At 40.8% G+C, this 20,461-nt stretch overlaps 1 protein-coding gene across 6 annotated transcripts in view; it reads right to left on the bottom strand.

The window, feature by feature from the left end:
• RBM20 (RNA binding motif protein 20) overlaps positions 1-20,461 on the bottom strand; it is a 102,767-nt gene that overhangs the window by 31,957 nt on the left and 50,349 nt on the right. The window contains exon 1 of one of the 6 annotated variants that reach the window (XM_069020005.1): positions 7,794-7,834. The exons of the other annotated variants lie outside the window; for them this stretch is intronic. Within the exon in view, the coding sequence (XP_068876106.1) occupies positions 7,794-7,801 (8 nt within the window). The 5' untranslated portion in view covers positions 7,802-7,834. Of the gene's footprint in view, positions 1-7,793; positions 7,835-20,461 lie in introns of those variants that run through there. 6 annotated transcript variants of the gene reach the window in all.

Raw genomic sequence — 20,461 nt, 5'->3', positions numbered from 1 at the left:
GTGAGTTTTGCATGTTTGGCAATGCTAAACTCTACTATCTGGACAATTATCCAACCTAACAGTTAGCTGGAAGGTGAAATGTAAATGTTATCACAGAGCTGCTAACCCCGATGTTTACAAAGCTAATGGGAGTTAAGTGCTTGCCTCCTACCAAGAGTCCTTCTGCTCTTTTGAAACTTTCAAGCCAAAATGCTCTCTTGCCAGGCAATTTTCACTGAGAAAGGAACAAGATAAAGGGGCAAAACGCAGTAGCTTTATCTTGGATAACAGTTCTTTGTTGGGATCACAGAAATAAAATTGGAAGTGATCTTAGGAGGAGGGTTAGACCAGTTCCTGAAGCGGGATCAAGCTAACTCAACCACTCGGGACGTATTTGTTTAATCTGCTCTTAGGAAGCTTCTTTGGTGGATATTTCATGACCTCCAGGGATAATTAATTGCTCAAATCCCCTTAATTTTATAAAACTCCTCTAAAGCCTATGGTGGCTGTCTGCTGGCACCATAAACCCGTCTTCCAATGCACACATAGAAGGGCTTCTCTTACCTTCCCGTAGCTGCTGCTATCATGTCTTCTCTGCGATCATCCCAGCTCCTTTCTCTACACATTTTCTGTGTTGCGTTTGTTTGCAATCCCAGTCGGACTGCTTTTCTTTATAACAGCACAGCCCCGTGGTTCCCTGTTACACTCAACCCCTTTCTTGAAGAGCTATTGCCCAGAGATGCAGGTTGGAAGGAATCTCGGGAGCTCAGCTAGCCTGACTTCCCACACAATAAAGACTAGCTTCTTTGCTTTCCTTGCTTCTTTTGACTGTCCAGTGGATTAATTGTATTACCATTTCATTTTATCCTCATCAATATTGCATCCAGGTTATGCCAGATCCAGTTTGTCAGGATTACTCTGAATTCCCATGCTGCCTCCAGAGAACTTGTAAATCCTCTCCTCTTGGCACCAGCTGCAAATTTAATGGATACTTTGCTCACCCAAGTTATCAATGAAAGCATCAAATACACTAAGGACTGTTCCCAATAACAGAACGGTGGTGTGCTTTCCATTTGCTCTCCAAACACCAGTAATTCAAGACATGTTATCCACCTTGAAGCTCTGCTTTGCATGCTTAGGAGACCATGTTTTTTCCTCCCTGACAGTCACTTCTGCTAAAAAAATAAAATTCTCATATTTGCACTTGCAAGAATAAAAGGGCAGATCCTCTCTAGTGAGACTGATTTCTTACTAACAACTCTTGCTCTATATTTCTGGGAGAGTTGTCTCAGATTGTTGTTTAAAATCAACTATATGTTCTGGCTTCTTTACAAAAACATTTGCTTCTATTTCATTCTAGCTGCTTTCAGTTGCTGAATCCAGTGCTATCAAAAACAGTTGGCACTTACAACACAAGAGTAATACCAGGTACCACTGAGGTCTGTGCTGGCCATCGCACTTCCTGCGTATGTTACTCAGTATATCTTTTATCCTGAAAATATGCTTCTTATGTTCTATGGAACCACAGATTGCATACTGGGCTTATTTCTGCTTTCCCCCATGCAATGCCTCTCTCCATAAATATTTAGTTAGGTAAAGTTCAGCTCTTTTCAGGTAACGTACATAGTCTAGCAAATGTACCACCTAAACCCCAGGCTCTATGTCATTATTTCCAAAAGCTGGGAAAGTTATCATATTGTTTCATGATATTTAAATGTTGTTTGGTTTTGATAATGTGCCACAGTATGCCAAAGGTGTCTCTGAGGACTAGTGTGCACATAGGAACATTGGTCTATATTTTAAATTTCAGTAGGCAGCCATACTAATTCCTTTAGCTATACTGCAAGCATCTAGCTGCAACTGCTTCCCAATGAAATGTAATTCTTTATTTACTGAAGTTAAAGAACTATATTTTTAAAAGTGTATTTGAAATGTATGCTAAAACCTGTCAGAAACAGCTATAGCACCAGATCAGTGCCCTCAGTAACATGTTGCAAAGTTCTAAATTAGCAGAGAAATCGTGTCACAGTTTTGTGGAGATTTCAGGGCATGCTGTGACAGTCTGGCAGTGCCATGCTGCCTGTGCCTGCCTCCCCAGCACCCTTCCTGTGACAGCTCTTCTCAACTAGGCTTCAAATACCCTTTACTGACCAAAGTCCTGGTTGGTTGGATGATCCCTGCAAACAGGATCCCCTGCATCCCAGCAGGGGTCCTGTAAGGAGGGGTGTTGGGGGTCCCCAATAACTCGGGACCCCAACAGCCATGGGCCCTGTGCAGATGGCGGTGTCAGGGTGCTGAGTGCCTGTGTCACAAACCCCTCCTGCTCCTGCCCCAAGCTGCCAAGAGAACAGCTCTTTGCCTGGGGCCAAGGAGCACAGAAGGTCTTTTGGGGCATGAAAAGCAGGAGAAAAGGTGGTATGGACCATAATGCAAATCCACAGGGTGAGCAAAAAGGCAGGGACAAGGATTAGCATTGGCAGAGCCAGGTAACTCTGGTGGGAATGAGGCAAATGCACCTCTGCTCTGGGAGCATGCTGCTGCTCTGCCACACGACTCGGTGCTCCCGGTGCTGCTCCCAGCCTCCCCTCAGAAAGAATACAATTCTGGGGGGAAAGGATCTGGAAAGCTTATTTTCATGTAATGAAGAAAAGAAAATGCAGACTTTAAAAAAGAAAAAAACAAGTTAGAAACCCTTGAAAGGTTTTTACATGGGCACATAGACAAATGCCCAGCTGAAAAATAATCCTTGACATATAGTATTTACTACAAGAGAAATTACAGTAATATCTCACCACACCTCCTGCTAATGTATTCTCTGCATGGCATTGTTAACCACTACAATAAGAATAAGTTTGAGTGTATCAATATCTTGCAGTGCCTGGAGGCACAGCTGTTTTCATTTGTATGTTGAAAGTAGGAGCCATGATGTGGTAGGCAGATAATTTCTCATTTGAATAAGCCACTTCTATTTCACAGTAACATAAGAAAATATAAAAGCCCTTTTACCAAAGTAATATCTTCAGTTTGTAGACAGGAAAATGACATATAACTGTGGAAAGGGTAGAGTACGAAGAAGGATTTTTATTTCTAAAGTAGCTTCATTTGTGCTCCAAGAAAGGATTGCCATTTGTGGGAAAAAAAAAATTAAACTCTCCTTTTATTTTAAAGTATTAGTCCAAGTGATAAATTTGAAAAGTTTAATGAAAAAGCATATTAGTAAACTAAGTCTCTGGGAGAACACTGCTGACACAGGCTACAGAAATCACATGCAAACCTGAGCTCTTCTGTTTGTACCCTCGGTCAGCCGAAAAGTGACAGCTTGTGACGACAAGTCACCCAGGAACATCACATTCATTTCATAATTAATCTAGTACACCATCTCTCCTAAAAGCTGTTTACATGCTATGTGCTACTAACCAACACAGCAGATGAGTGCATGAGCAGAAATGCTGGAATAGCTCCTATCTGAAGTGACCGAGATGATTTACTTTCTCTTTGCTGCTAATGTTGAAACGTTGGGAATTTAAAGTAATAAATTAAAAAAACACAAAACAACCAAAACCCCCCAAGCTTCAGTTATTTTTTGGTCAGATTTATGATTAGAAAACCAGAACCTCTGTGGACTTCCTAGGGGGTGTATATATACATATATATATTTTTATATATATATATATAAAACGAAGTTTATACAACATAAATGTTATAAATTCCTATTGTTTAGGTACTCACACACACTACTGGTATACATAAATTATTATACATTAACCTTGTGAAGCCCCGATCTAATTCAGCTGTTACTGAAGCACGCTGCAAAGCCTTTCCTGATTTCACTGTAGCAAGAGCAATGCTCCTGTATCCCTTTTTGGTTATATTTAATTTAAGCATAAAACATCAAAGAAGTTTGCTCTCTTTCTGTGATCTCTTTGAAATCAGCCTTTAATACTAGGCCATAATATTCATACTGTTACACCGAAGTAATACGTAGTGTATTTTAGACTAGAAGCTTTCATTATCTATTTTGCAATTAATGCTGCTCTGTTTTCTTTAATGCATTCCAATTTCTATGCTAAAGAAATTTAATGTGAATCTTAAAAGATATATAGGAGGTTTTCTTTAATTTTCTTATGTTAGAGGGCAACAGTTGTATGAATCAGACCTGAGCATGTTTCTTCTGGGGAAAAAACAGCCTGTGCCAGAACTGCTGCAACTCTTTAGCTTTGAGAAGTTTAATTTATTGTCTTCAATAATAAACTGCCATTCAAGCAACCTTGTGAAACAAAACATTAAACAGGACGGTGCTTAAATCTTGAACAGGAACCAAAAGAGTTTTCCATAAAGGAAACAAAATTGGGAGAATCATTTTGTATTAAATAACGTCAATTATTTTGTTCTCTCTTTCTGTCTGCCTTCAGTATTAATTAGGAGTAACTGACAGTTAATATGCTCCAAGCTCTGCATGGTAAAATTGATTAGTATACTAAGACAGAAAATAAGAATCCGTTTTTGATGAAAAATATCAGGTTTCAGAGCACTGCATGTGGCAGCTGTGAGGAAGGAAAAAGTGTGAAGATATTAACCTATCCACAACACTGAGCTGGGCATTTGCCCAGTCCTGCTGACAGAACTGTCAATGGAGACGGCCGGCCACTACTTTTTGGTTAAGCACTGCCTTATTTCCTCTTAATTTTTGCTTGAAGGTTTGTCTATTTTCACTAAAATGTACACGGTCTGCTTAGTTGTCTGAATGTTGTAGAAGCTTATATGATGGAGGAAAAAGAAGTTTCTATTTATCCCACTGGCCTGCATAGTAGATGTTACACCTTGTGTTATTGATGTATCTTTTAACTGCAAAACACCCGAGGACCCAGGTTCATTTTTTGTGCGAAAAGACATCTAAGAAAGTTATTATCGCTATTGCTTTTATAAAAAAATAATTATTATTTTATTTAATGTTATTGTATTTATTTACCAGGCTTTACTTCTGAAACTAAAAAACTCTCTTGAAGTATAAAGTATCAGTTATTAGAAAAACCCCAAACAATAAAATGACAAAACAAAAAAAAAAATAATACTCTGATTCATCTTTTTCCTTTTTTTATTCCAAGGAACTCTATTCATAGTCTAATGAAGGCATTTCCAAACTCAAATGTCTTTGAAATATTTTGGTATTTTGACTTCTTTCACATTTTGCAAATAATTCTTTGCCCACTGGTTGTAAACAACATTAATATAATTGTGCTTTGTGCCTATTCACACAGACTATGAGGTTTATTACAGAGTGGTTAACCATGGAAAATCAATAGGATACAATTGGGTGTGGAATGTCTTTTAAAATCTAAAAGCCCTTTATTACAAAAAGCTAAGCACGATAAGAAGATACTGCCCAAACCAGATTGTATCTTTAATCGGAAATCCCAGTTAGCTGTTGCCGCCAGAGCTGCACTTGCCTGTCTTTTCCCTGTGTTACAGAAAGAGCTGTACTTCAAAATTAAATTTTAAAGACGCTAAGATACTTCACTTGGCAAATTAGTGTCCCTCCTTGCTGGGGACAGGGGACACAGGCATTTCGGCATGGCGGTGGGAGGACACGGGTGACACGACATGATCTTACCTTCTTGTGACATGAAGGGCTGCCCGGAGCAGCGAGCTGGTGCGGAGGGAGCGCGGCCAGGAGCCGATGTCAGCGTTGCGCACATGCCTCTCAGTAACATCCCACTGACATTCTACCTGCTCTCTGCACCCCGATTATTTACAAGCTTCCTTCCAGAAAGTCACAACTTTAGGAACGAAAAAAACCCACCCCAAATGGAGGACTGGAAGGCAGATCACGTGGCCACCAGGAGCCGGTCCCGTTGCATTACACGCAGCAAGTGTGGATGGCAAACAATATCGGTTGATGTTTATGCCATATGTTCTCGATCGCTTCACTTATCAGCACCAAAATCCTGTTTCTGTACAGTGTAATGCCACGGGATCCTACTGGGAAGAGGGTCACAGTCTAATTAGGCAAACTGTGGAAAAAACACAGCTCACTAATGAAAACTGAGGGAGACGGACTTACAAAGCAAGCTCTTGCTCTGGAAGGCAACAAGCATTGCCCGGCTGAAGTTTTAACAGTTTCTTAAAACACGCACTCAAATACATCACATTTTATTCCCTGAGCAATTTGTCCATGTTCGGGCTGGCTGCTTCCTAAGGATGGTGAAGGTTTTTTGGAAAGACACTGTTGATATTTGTTAGCTCGAGCAGTATTATCGCTCAAATCATGTATCTGCCTGCTCGGAAATGTTCAGCGAAAGGAAAAGTCATCATCCAGCACTAATCCACTGCTCCAAAAGTGCATGAGCACTGACCTGTGCCACAGGTTCTGCTGGGACTCCAAAGCAAGAGCAAGAGGTAACACGGAGCCTGCACACCCGCAACGCAGCCTTCGGCAAGTTATCTAAGCAGGCTTCTTCTTATAGCTGATCCACCTTTTCCTTGAAAACCAAAGCTTTCCAAGAACAAACTTGGCACTTTCATAAACCCAAATATATTGTGCCTTACATGTGGGTGGTAAAATCAACAATCTTTCCCAGATTTCACATTATTAAAAAATTAACGTAGACACAAAACCTATTTTCCTGTCTCTGCTTCTAACATTGACAGAGCATATATGTCAATTAAGAAATAAATTCTATTATTAAGAAATAAATGAGCTGTTCTCTCATATCCAAAGATCAAAATAAAGAAAATATTCCTATTTTGCCACAGAGACACGAGCCTCTTCAGCCCATCAGACGATGTTCCTCACAGCAAGAGCTTGTTAAACTTCCTTTTTCCAGCATTAGTCTGGAAACCTTTCGCAATAGCACTGGCACTCTGTATGTGACATGATCCTTCTATGGAAGATGCCATTTCCAAAATTACCTTGCACTAAGGCAAACCACAAACTAAATCAGCCTGTGAGTACACACCTCTTACCTTTAAAAAAAAAAATCATAATCCTGCAATACTTCACACTCACCCAAAGTGGAGACTGGAGAGTTCTCCACCCATATTTTCTAATTTTTCCTGCCTTCTTTCTTCCTTTCTGCGCCATGTCAGAGAGCTCTCTCTGCCCCACAAAGGGAGAAAACTATTGTTCAAGTTTTTGGCTTCTCTCCAAATACAAAACCCTCAATGTTTAAGAGATGGCAAAGACCGTGACTGAAAGGGGAAAGGCACCTAACAGGTGGTCTAAGGGGGTTCCTTCACACAGACAACTCCCATCAGAAAATAGCGTAAAATTCAGGGGAAGAAGAAGGAATTAGTAAAAGCTACAGGGCTTTTCTACAGCCTGCCACATCTCCCCCCAGCACAAGCGCCCTCATGTTCTGCTCTGCATCTGCATTACATTAAACAGGGTGAAGAAACACAAACCAACTTTCACTCAAATGTGAACTCTCCACTTCATGTCACCCCTCAGGACAATCATGTGAAGCACATATGGTGAGCTCAGCCTGGGAACCGCATGGGGACCTTTCCGGCCAGGAGCAGAGCTAATCCCCGCCGCTGCCCGCACATGGCTTCATGTGACTGAGCGCTGCAGGTTCTCCCTGCCCGCAGCTGCCGGCCCAGGCGCGGGGCCGGCCAACTGCACCCTGTCAGCAGGCAGACTGACATTTTTTCCACCGAGTCAGAGCAGGCCAGAGGTGAAGGAAAGCAAGGAGAGTAACATGGGCAGTCTGATTTCAGAAAACACTGCCTGCACAAAACACAGGCTGCATGGCTGCTGATCTCTCTGAAGAGGGAAAAAATTCACTCTCTCAGTTCTATGGTTTTCCCCAACTTACATTTTCATCTGTCATCAGATACTTGAGTTTCCCTTCACACCCAGGGAAAGAACGTGCCCCAAAACCACGGTGTTCCAGGCAGTCTGGCAAGTCTCATCCCTGTGGCATGTCCTCACCTCATTTATCTGCTGAGCTAGGAGAAAAGAAGAAAGAGAAAGAAACCAGCAGCTAGTCCTTTCCCTACCTGCCCAGAAGGAAAGACCTGCCATTCAGAATAAATCAGTTAACATTCACTGTTATGTGTCTTCCTAGCTTTTTTTGCAACCTTAAAAGTGATCAAAAGGGATCAAAATTAAGCATTACTTTTGAAAGTGGGTGCACTTCAGAGAGAGACTGTGAAGTCCCTCAGCTGGTTCAATTTCAGCTAGGAGCATCTTCATTTTCACATAGTCTCAATACCTACCTTCTTGGCACATGCAAGGTTTCCTGACTGCCTGATGCCCTCTCCTCATATTAAAGGTAATATGATGCTCTCAGGGGTTGGTGAGATGAGAAAGGCTCACTGGCAGTCTTTAAACGTTAGTGAGAGTAAGGAAAGAAACCATTCAGACCACTTGGAAAAAAAAATGAAAAAGCATAGATGAAATAATGCAGCTGAGAAGAGATTTTAGCTAGCAGTTGGCACACAAGGAGAGATATCATTGAGTCAAAGGCAATAATATATTTTATGAGGAGCTATAAGTCCTGTGATGCAGCTTTTCAGGAAATTTTGCTCTCTAACACTCTACTTCGGGATTGTTTAGGCTTGACTTTGTAATTCAGAGGTCAATCTTTTCATATAAATCACCTAAGCATAATTTCTGGGCTCTCATATCACTTCACATGTTTAAAAATCTCTTTTTATTACAGCAAGCACAAAAAAATTTAGATTCTGCCCCTATTTCCAGAGCTTCTGGATCACAGTATTACTGTTACAAAAAACATCAGTACGTCATTTGGAAAACATCCTGAGAAGTCAGATGCATCAATGCAAGCCAAGCAGGAATGTGACGGATCAATTTGAATATTTAATCAGCAGAATTAAGAAAAAGAATTAGACCAAGATCTTCAGATATGGGAGCATCCCCACTCAGAGAAGACTACTGAGTAAAGAACACATCCTGATATTTGGATGAAACATGAGCCTAAAAACCTCTGGGCATAAACCACCGTCTACAGGGTGGGGTTTGGAAGAAGCTTATCTCCATATTCTACCAAAATGAACTTTAGAGTCATGCTTCTATAATACCCAAGAAATGAGAGGCTGGCAGACAGAATTGTGGTTGGATCTGCTGTAAGAATTCCCATATTTCTATAACAAGCATTTTTTTAAATGGAGTACGTTTCATCCATCTCAACCTCTACAATGTAATGCACAGTAAAACAGAGCATTATCTTCTTCACCCAAGAAAGAACTTAAAAAGTTGTCTTCACACCGCATGCAGAAAACTCACGTGTATTTTTTCTGCTTTTACTCACAGCCAGTCACTCCTCCTGAGCTCTCATGCTGCTCCATATAGCAATCTTCAAACAAAAGGGAAGCTACAATTCTTTTTGTAGCCAGCATTACAGCCTGGAAACCACCTTCCTTACTGTGACTGGGATGAGACAACTTCATCTACGGCTTCTTTATGATAGACAGGAAAATTGAACATTTGTCTTGAATGTCTATATCTAAACTAATAAGTTGAAGACCAAAAACACTCCACACAACTGTGATTCCAAAATGTTTGGGTGTCTGGACATTGACATTTTTGAACCACCAGCAAGACCATTCAAATTTCATAAATACTTTTTAACATGACATCAAGAAACAATGACAAACCTTAACACAGTCTTCTGGGATTATAAGTGCAACTACTGTTAGATACTAAAACAGGCCCACAGCAATATTTCTAAAAATTTTTTTAGATGCTCAAGTGCCTGTAGAGAGTGAGGATTCAAAGATTGGCAGCATCAAATCTAACTTCCAATATATACTACTGAAATCACAGTGTAGGGCGGCTGCCAGGATCCAGGTCAATCCTGGTCCCTGGTATCAGGGTGGATGAGTTGTAAAACCTGGGTTTGGGATGGTAAAGGACCCTCTGGGTCACACAATATGAAATATCTGTGTTACACCTGAGGTCAGACTCCACTGTTTAGTGGTCCTTTCTAACTAAGAAAACCCTTACTGAGCTGAGATTTGCTCACATGTCCAGGATTCATGCTTCTTCTGCACCTGGTTCAAGTACTGTGCTAATCAAATACTCTAACACAAGTATTTTTGCTGCACAGAAAATACAGTCTAGCAGAGAAAATGCTGGCCTCCTGCACTCCTGCTGACTGCTTCCATCTAAGGGCAGAACACAGTTCCTACTTGAATGATGTATTTCCTACTTTTCTGTTATCCCTACTAGGTTTTGTACTGTAGTCCACAGTGAATGCAGTGGTTCATTATTGCACAGGAACTAATTTGGTGGATGGGACAGCAGGTGAAGATAGTGTTCAGTGCTCAGCACTGTTATAAAGAGATCCTGAGCAGTTCTCATAGGTGCATTGGTTTTCAATTACTTAATTGGATTACCTAAAATCCTCCTGTACAACAGATCAGTCTCAAAATCTCTTGTCAGATTTAGTAACAGTCAGATGCTCTAGCTATGATCTGGCCTGTGGTCTCTGTGTTGGAAATACTTTCAGACACTTTCACTCTCTGGTTTGTCTACTGACAGCAAAGCCTTTGTTCATCATTGGAACTTCAAAGAGAATTATACACACAATCAGCTCTGCTGCCCACTCCAGCATTAGCATACAGATAACTTAGAGGGCTACCTAGATGTCATTGATGAAAACTCAGTAACAAATAATTTAATTGAGTTTTGTCCCATTTGGCCATACATCTGGAATAGGACATGATCAGCTAGGCTTTCACCGATACAGGATGGTGTTTCCTGCAAGACATCTGGTCCTGCTCAGTTATTTTCACCTAATGCAATGCACAGATATTATAGAAATTAAAACTATTGCAGAACGGCCATTAATTTCCAGCACAGGAAAGATTCATTAATTTTCTCCTCTAGGAGTGAGTGTGGCTCAGCACATGGGGCTATGACAGCTCAGCTCTTCAGTAGCTCTGTCAGGAGCATGCAGAGGTACGCAAAAAAGCTCTTTCCCTGCCTTATATGTCAGTCCCAAGGGGTGTGATGGAGACAGCCAGTCCCAAGTGCCATCTGCCACGCTACATGTGAGCATCACACTCTGCTGCCCCTTCACATGCCTGCCTGGATTAGCCAATGTCAACAAGATAGTTACACCCTTCCCTATATGGGCACATGTGGGGCATCCAACTCCATGTGCACCACAGGGGAGGGACTGCAGGGATAAGACAGACAAAACACAGGCTTGAAGCCTTAGGAAGCAATGCCAATCTACTCCTGACTCTTGAAACAGGATCAGAGACCTCGGGAACAGAGCCCCGGAGTGGAGTTGAACACACTGAACAGATTTTGTCCTGAATACAAGTCACCTGATGGCAAGGCGTAAGACAACCCAGAGTTTTGGTGCTGCCAAACTTCTTGGTTCCTCATCCCTCACCTTCTCCAGGTTTTGCAGAGCTGGTGTGGTGAGTACAGCACCCTTGAGCATCGGAAAGTGATGCTCAGGAGGAAAGTCTCAAAGATCTCACCATTTGGGAGCATATCTAGGCATGATGCATTTATCACCAGTGCCACAAAGGCAGGAGGGAACAAACCCAGATTGTATCGGGTGCTTTCCCTGTCTGTCACATGCTGTGTTTGCTCAGAAGGTTGTTGACCCAGAGCATGAGCAAGGACATGCCAATGGTCCTTTTGGCCTCCTGGTCTCCAAGGAGGGAAAGGACAAGCAACACGAGGTCTATAAACAGATCATGGAAAGGATACAAGTGTTTAAAAAGCTAAACACTAAGCTAAAGGTTGGCTCAAAGATGCCCTAAGGTGGTAAATCTGGGGGTCGAGCAGAAAAAGAAATTGTCAGCAAGGACACAAAGAGTGTGGTTGGTTAGAATGTATGTTCCTCCATCTGAGGCATATACCTTCAAGGAAAAAAAAAGGTACTAAAGTATTTTCACATAAATCAGCTGAATGTAAATATGAAATATTGCATGAAAATCACAGGAATAAGCCTGAGACTTAATACTAACATATAGGATGAGCCATTTTAATAACATCTCCACTCTGCTTCTACCCGGGAAAACATGCTGATGCAGGCTGGGAAATCTGAGGAGCAGCTCATGTGATGCAGACTCCTGACATTCTCCCAGACATGACTAAGCTTAAACAAGTGGCATTATCTGGTGCATTTAAAAGCAAGATGTGAAAAACATGATCATGAAGGCTTTATTTGGTACCACTCAAAATGTTCCTGTTTGGGATCAGGATGAGATTTGTGAAGTGAAGGATGTTATGAACAAGTTAAAATTTGCTTGCAGCTTTCACAGTCTTGCCAGCCTTGAACTTAGGAGAGAGTGCTGAGAGCTAACAGCATGAACATATAGAACAGTAATTCTGTGAAAATCCCTATAATGGAACTGACACCATACCCCATGGCAAAAGTAACTACAATTCCTATTACAGAAAACACATGCTTGGCTAGAAATAAAGCCTAAAAGCAGGCACTCTTATTCAGTTTTGCAAGTTTTACATCATTACAAATACATTAATATTTAAAGTCTGCTGCCTCCAAATGTAGAATTAAACAGTAGGTCACCACAAATGTTATTTTCCAATCATGAAGCTGAACATGAAAATGACCTTTGTATTAACCAAAAAGTGAGGAAAAGGAAAATGAAACCAAATGTATGACGTGAATCCCAGTTGCCGTTACCCTGATGTGTGTGCTCAGCTCAGGAACACCAAACTCCAACGCACCTAAACCCCTGGGCAGGCACACCCTAAAGGCACACATCGACCAGAACTCCTGCACTGCAGTTTCCCTTATTCTTAGCACGGGATTAATTTTATTCTACATTCATAGGTGCTTAAAAAAAAAAAAAATCTTGATATTACAAATGAAGACTTCTTCTTTTGAAGAAAATAGGCAAAGAGATTACACTTAATTTTAAAAGATTTTCAAAACATACATCGTGTGGAGTTAAACACAGCCTCTTCAAATAAAAACAAATGTGTTTTCCATCTTAAGAAACTTGTCATTTCTCATCTTTCCACCGAAACTTTTGCATTGAGCTTAGCAACTACTGGAGGTGCTCACTTGCTGATACTGCCACCCAATGGCTCTTTAGTCATTAACAGATTACAAAAAATAAAATCAGATGTAATGTGGAACCAGTTCTGCTTCTGCTATGGGAACAGAAAGCGCCTGGGTAGTAGGACACTTCCACTAAAGAGGTCTTCTGAAAAATGACCATATAAAATACACGTTAAAAATACTCATTTGAGGAAGGTGGAAATGGAGCCAATTCTCAGAATTTCAGCTGAATACTCTTACTACCATCTCCAGCAATAAACATGGGTGAGTGATACAGCTGATGTGGACACCAGCTTCTGCACCCAGTCCCCAGCCAGGCACTTCTGAAGATGTTTCCCTTCTGCAGGAGAACAGATAAACAGCCTCTTTCTCCTTCTTCTTTCTGGCTTTCTAGCTCTGGCTACACTTTAGCCCTTCCTGACATAAAGCAAATCTTACTGGCCCTCAAGCGTTTTTAATTCAGGGCATGGAACGGGATCCAACAAATTATCTTGTGATCTCTGAGTATGTATGCATGTATATAGAGAAAGTAAAAGGGCCTTCAAGAAGAGAAGCAAAATTAATTAAAAGATTGAGGAGAAATAGAAAACTCTGCTTCCATGCCAGCAGTCAAGTCCATGAGAAGTTTCTTTGCCCACAGGTGGAGGAGACCTCATGGTGGAGAAAGCAATATGAAGCTTCCTGTGAGGAAGAAGATGGGGGTTTACACCTGGTTCACACCTTGACTTTGCCTTTGAATAACAGGGGGATTCCCTTCTTTCTCTGATCCCAAATGGTCCTGAAAATGCCTCCCCTTCCCAGGTTGTGAGAACCCAAATACGTTTGTTGGCACCATTTCCCTCACAGCCAAGGAGGGACAGACGGCTGCACTACAGCCCCAGCCTGGGCAACTCTCAGACAAAGACCAGCCTTGAACCACTCCTGACTCACAGCCACCACCAACATCCATCAGCCACACAACAGGGAGTTATGGTGAAGCCATTAGGGAACAGGACTCCAACAAGAAAACAAGTGATAATGTTTTTATCTGAAAGGCTACAAAGCATTACATACAGCAGAAATATTATTCTGCATTTTATCTGCTACAAGGTCCCAACAATTTTACTTTAATGCAATAATTTGATTCACAAAGCAATGTCTAGTAACTAGTTCTTTTCGTCATTTTTTTGATAAAAAACAAGACTGATCCTGCTTTATTTTCTGCACACAGTTATGATGACAAGCATCTTCATGTGTATTTGCTGTGTCATAAGCAGTAGTAAAATAATTCCCTTCCATATACCAGCAAATTTTTTCCACATGCAAATTATAAGTAGTAAAAAAAATTTCCTTTGGGAAAAAAAAAAAAAGCACTTTATTCTGGACTCACATCAGTTTAAGACACCCATAAGGAAAGCACTGAGGTAACAGAGGGGCTACAGCTGGTCTTTCTGCTCTGTGTGTGTGTGTGTGTGCAGGGCATCCTTCTCCCCAAAGTGGTACTCAGTCAGTGAAGGTGGAATAACCACTAGATGGGGATGTCTGGTTTCAGAACGTTAAAGAACCAAGCGTTAAGAACAGTATAACAAACTCTGCAATAAAGCTTTTTCAGAGTATTAAGAGAAGAGGAAAGAAAAAAAAAAAGGGAAAAGAGGAACAGAGAACCCATGCACTTGCCTTCTCCATGTCTTTTGCTGATTGAGTGAAAGACCAGTGAACTGATTCATATTGTGCAAGGGATAAACTGTACAAGAGAAAACAGGTAGAAAACAGTATCAGATCAATGTGCGTATTTCCAAACTGACCTGAAAATAGTTTCAACAGATATCCAGGCAAGAGCAAACTGCTGGTGTATCTCCCTGACCTCCTAGCAGGTTCTCCCACTTCTGACCATCTCTCTTCTCTGGCAAGGGATCTTTCGTAGTTCCACCTGCTCTTTGTCCTCCTCTCGCGTGCTTGTCCTTTTTTCCACCCTGCTATCCATACGGATCCTCTCCTCTTCCCTCCAGCACCTGGTGGCCAAGTCCTACTGCTCCTCTATCCATATCTTTTTATCAGGTTACAGCTAGAACTTCAATATGCATCTCCTGTTTAAATTAATGGGATCCACACTTTCATAAGATGTGTGTGGGCCTCACCCCTTCCACCATGACAGAGCTCTTCAAGTGGTTCTGTAGGTCCCAGGGCATGAAGGCTCTCTTACTAGTCCTCACCCTCAAACTCTTCACAGCACTGTCAATGCTTTTTCTTTACCACTTTATCAGCTTTAGGGCCCACTTGTTCACTTGTCCCTCTTTCTCCCTGTGAGTGCAATGCCTTCTGCACTAAAACCCAAAGTTCCTTTTCCCTCCACCTTCAAATCCTCTTTTCTAGTATTACCCTCCTACCCAGCAAGTGGCTAAACAATCACAGAGCAGCAGAGCAGTGGGGGAATTACTCAGAGATACTTAAATATTTCATTTCATACATCCCTTGAAAATTCCAGTATATGTCAAGAGAAGGTTGCACTCTGAAGTCAGACTCTTTTACAGAAGACACCTGGGGAATCCTGTTAGGAATGGAGACAGATTTAGGGGTATTCCAAAAAAATTGGATCTTCCTTTTTCCACAAGCTGAAAACTATTTACTCACATAAAAGCTTTCTAACTGATATTTGTTCACATTAAAAAAACACATGCAGTCTTTTAAACTTTTCACTGATTGCTTTTTCTTGTCCCAATGTAAAAGGTTACAAACAAAACACAACTGTTTAACGCTTTGAAAGAAGCTGGGCATCTCCTTTTAAAACACCACTGTGTAAGAGTGAAAAATACTACAAAACTAAAAAAAAGTTATTAAAAAGGTTTCTTTCAACTTAATGTGCAAAATCTTGGATTTATTTATACAGCTGTGTTTCAGACATGACACATATTTGGTCAGGCTTTCAAACTCTTGAGTAAACAAACAAAATAGTTAATGCCCAATATGCTTTGTCATACCTTTAAACTTACTGGAAAGTAAAGGTAAATACAAAAAGCACTGCAGGCTGTATTCCTGACTGCCGTTCTTTTCAGCCAAAGATAAAATATTTCTTGGTCTCAGCAGTACAGACTCAGCCTCCTCTGGGCATTTGCTGTAACATATCTGAGATCAGAGAAGATGCTGTTAATGGTCACATGGGAGCCTCGGTGCATTTACAATGCAATTCTGTCACACCACAGGGACAGAATTAAATTTTTCAATGTATTTCTAAAACTTCCATACCTTTGCACTAGTAAATGTTCAGCAAGGCTCATTACAGACTTTGACACACTCTGCAGTTGACTGTAAAGGAGCATTTTGTCATTTGCAAGACAGCTTTCCCCATGCTCTGGTCCTGATCAGTGCTCTGTGCAGCCAGTTAGGCTGTGGAATTCCCTCCCATGAGGCATGAAGAAAGTAATTCATTGCATTATGTTTGAGCATACCAGTATCTGGGTGGGCACTCCTATTTACTAAAAGAATAACTATATGTGTGCATCAGAAAAGACTTTAACTACAGCTTCATGAAAGATCCTGTGCAGAGATCTCTTGAGGAGCTGTGGACAATACTCCCAAAAGGAAACCTGATTCTATTCGCGGAATTACAACATCATCCACTACAGCAAGGAAGCATAAAACAGCTCATTAGCAGCCCTATCAAGTGACAGACCTAAAGCCAGCTCCAAAGTCATCCACACCTGTCTGCCTATAGTGACTGCCAAAAAGCCAAATTCCTTTGGGATTAGAATCCTTGTCCCTTTTCTACATCTGGGTCTTACAACCCAAATTTGCTCCAGGAAATCACAGGTTTTAGAGCAGCAGGGTGAACAGCCAGGGTGAAAAGATAAGCAGATGCTGTAGATCCCTCCCCACAAATGAATGAATTCCACACTACTGTGCTTCAAATGTGAAAACCCAAAATGCCATTAAAAATACCCATCAATTTTAAGTAGCACACTTTGAAGTAGCACAATATTAAGTAGTCCAGCAAAAAAAATACACACTGGCACTTCTGGTACACTTGGTTCATTTATGGTTATAAACGAAAATGCACAAGCCCTACCACAATCTTAGGACCTTGTTTATAGTAGGCACCCTGAAGTGTTCTCTTGATGGAGTAAGAGCAAACAGTGTTAACAATATAGTAGTTATTATGTAGTTTCACACTGAACTACAATACCACAGTGAAAAGCCTTAATTATGATAAAACTGAGCAGAACTTTTAAAAGCAATCCAGAAAAATCTATTTTTCCACACCATACTTCACAACGATCTGAATACATCATTAGTCTCCCAGGATCTGTTTTCTATAAGCAGTGGGGTTTTTTAACATGCTTTACATACAGGCCTCAGGGGTGATCTGTCAAGAAATTTAATAGTGAGTTCAGAGAAATTAAACTAACAACTGACATGCACATGTATGCAACAGAGATTCAGCAACAGGACTACCAAGATCACACCCACATCATACAACTCTCTATAGGAAGATGGGAACAGCCTCAGTTAGAAATCAGATGACATTATCCTTCTGGAAATCTTCCCTAATTGTAGCAAACTGCTAGAAAAATTATGATGAATAGATAACACAGAATGGTAGAAAGAGTGAGAGAAGAGAGATGTAATTTTTTTCAGACATTTTAATAAGAAATTTCAGATCTTTGTAATTATGTCTTGGAAGTGTGAAAAAGGAGCCCTCACTAATGCCAGCCCTGTTTGTTTTCCTTCCTGATACAATTAGCATTATTACTATGAGAATTTACTGCACTGTCACGGTAAAGGACATAAAACTAGATGCAATAGAGCTGTGGTAGTACACAGCTGTAATAAGACCAGCACCACTGATCCTATACAGTAGAAGAAAATTATACAGCAGCAAATTAAAACTCCTCACACTGCCAAAATGCTACAAGGTACAGCACCGAGGTACAGCACATTCGCAAGCCCATGTGTAAGAATTTTTCAGAAAAAATTACAATCTTGCAAGAAGCAAAAGGTAGAAAAAGCCTTCTGAATACTTCCCAAAATTATTCCTTCCACTTCAGGAATATAAACCTATGTGTTTTTTTCTATATATTAAACTCAGTTTTACATTTTGATCCCAAATAACATTGAATCTCAATAGGTGAAGACATGAAAAGAAGGTCTGGAACTTTTCTGCTTGGCAGAGAAAAGGATTTAGCAACAGCCTGAGTTCCTTGATCATTTCAGTACAGCTTCCCCATTGTCTAGAACTGCCTTAAATTGCAATTCTAATTGCAGACTTAATTAATTCTTTAAAAAACCGCATAGTTTTGATGTAAGGAAAAGATGCACTAATGCTGGAGGACCATTTAGTCTCTCTCTTAGCTTACAAAGACTTGTCTAGACAACAGTTTGAAGCACAATAAAGATCCCAAAAGGGAAGTCTGAATGGCAGCATCCACACCCAAACACCCACTTGCTTCCCTCCACTGCCAAGCTGGTATGGATTCAGCAGTCAGCACAGACACCTAACCAACATCTTCCAAATTTCATAACAAGCCTGCATGAACAGGAGGCAGGGCAGAGCCTGAAGCAGGTTTAAGGAGGCAGACAGCTGGCCTGAGAGTGGCACAGAATTCAGTAAACTGAAGGGCTGCGTTCCTAGCCGACATGAAGGGACCCACAGCCCCAGATGCAGGATGCAAATGCTCAGAGGCCCGTTCAGTTATGTACTAAGTAGAGATTTACACTGGAGTAAAAAGTCACATATCATAGCAAAACGTTTGTGAGAGAAGTTCAAGGGCTCCTCATTACAGGTGGGAGAGCAGTAACTAACAAGAATGTACTTAGTAGGTTCCCCTCCCTGCCAGAGCATTGAGACAGTTCAACTGTTTCTCACTCAGTGTTTTGCCTTTTACCTTAACAAAACATGCAGAAATTTGAAGGAATTTAACCACCCTACCTGTGGTTTAACAAATCACTACCTCTGGTTAAGAGTCCATTTAGTATAAATGTGCTAAGAGGTACCACCTTCAGTAGGGTTTTTAGGAATAATTACCTACCTTGTGAAGATAATAAAAGTCAGATCCATTGGAAACAGCTGCAGATTCTTCTGGCACCTGAAGGGCATCTTTAAAGAAACCCCCAGGATGTGTAGCTGTAATGCCTGGTGGGAGAGCCCAGGGCTGTGCCTGGCCACTTGGTCACACACACAGTCCGAAAGTTGATGCACTGCATTCCGCTCTGCACCATTGTGCTGCCCTTGCTCAGGCAGAACTTCAAACCCCACAGTCTGTTTGCGATAATAACTTAAATCCTAACCCATATCCCCCCTCCTAAAAATGCACACTAACCTAATTCATTCCTTTTGTTTGATCTGTGAGACACAATCAGTGTTGAACTGCACAGTAGATGGCAGTAAATCTTCACTTGCCGTATTAGAAACCCTCCGGCCTCCCTTAAGAATTTAAACGATTTGTGAATACATTTATGACATTTTTCAACATACTGTAGAAGTAAACTCCCACTCAGCTACACGACTTCAGCTTTCTCACCAACCTTTTCCCTAGGTGTGCACACATGATTCTATTATTTCACACATGGTTCATTCTCAAGAGTTCTTTTATTTTTGAAAAGCAATGGGATGTACACGCAGTTTAGCGCTCTCAGATGAAGACTGGCTTATTTCAGTGTAAGGTAATCCAAAAACTTATAAAACGTTAAACAGAGGATTCTTAATCACAGCTGTAAATGTGTTGACACACAGAGAGTGAGGAAGGGAAGAAACATACTCAGTGTTGCTGACAATATGTCAAACAGCATTACCAGAAAGAGACAAGCTGCAGCATGTGGTTTGGATGACACTTTGGGACAAAGAAATATATCTCGATTTAAATTTTCTGCCATAGAAAAGCATCCTCTTCCTGCCAAGCCTTTGCAAAGTTCTGAATCTCCCCTAAGTTCTCAAACATTCATCATTTAACCTCTTCTACCAAAGATGCCATTTCAAGTTTTAAAACACTCCATGTCCCAGTTCACAAAAGATACGTTTGCTAAATAATTTTACAGCTACAGGTATGCCCTAGTAATTTATAGGTCACATAAAGCCATAAAAATTGAGCCAAGAAGTGGTTTTCATGGAGGGTTTTACCCAGAGCATGAATTGGTAGAGATATTTCCAGTTCCCTGCCTTCGTTCTTGGAACATCATCAAAATGAACAAAGATTTGCTAGACAAGCATTTTGATCAAGTTCAGTCAGTTAAATGGCCATTTTTCCAGTAAAACTGTAAAATTCACACCGGTGAGGAAGGCAACCCTTTAAGTGCCTTCTGTTCCAGTGTACAAATTCAGCTCATCTCCAAAAAATACTGCTATGCCTTGCTGTGTTTCAGAGACTTTAATAAAAATCAGTGAGAAGCCATAAAACAATCTCTCTTTATAAATTAATGACTATACTAATTCAAGCAGGTTAATATTGTACTAACTTGTAACAGTGCACAGAAATCTGGTTTACATCACATCTTTC

This window comes from Aphelocoma coerulescens, chromosome 6 (genome assembly GCF_041296385.1).
Source record: "Aphelocoma coerulescens isolate FSJ_1873_10779 chromosome 6, UR_Acoe_1.0, whole genome shotgun sequence".
Lineage (NCBI taxonomy): Eukaryota > Metazoa > Chordata > Aves > Passeriformes > Corvidae > Aphelocoma > Aphelocoma coerulescens.
Note: the sequence above shows the minus strand (reverse complement) of the source record. Positions and strands in the feature narration are given on the sequence as shown.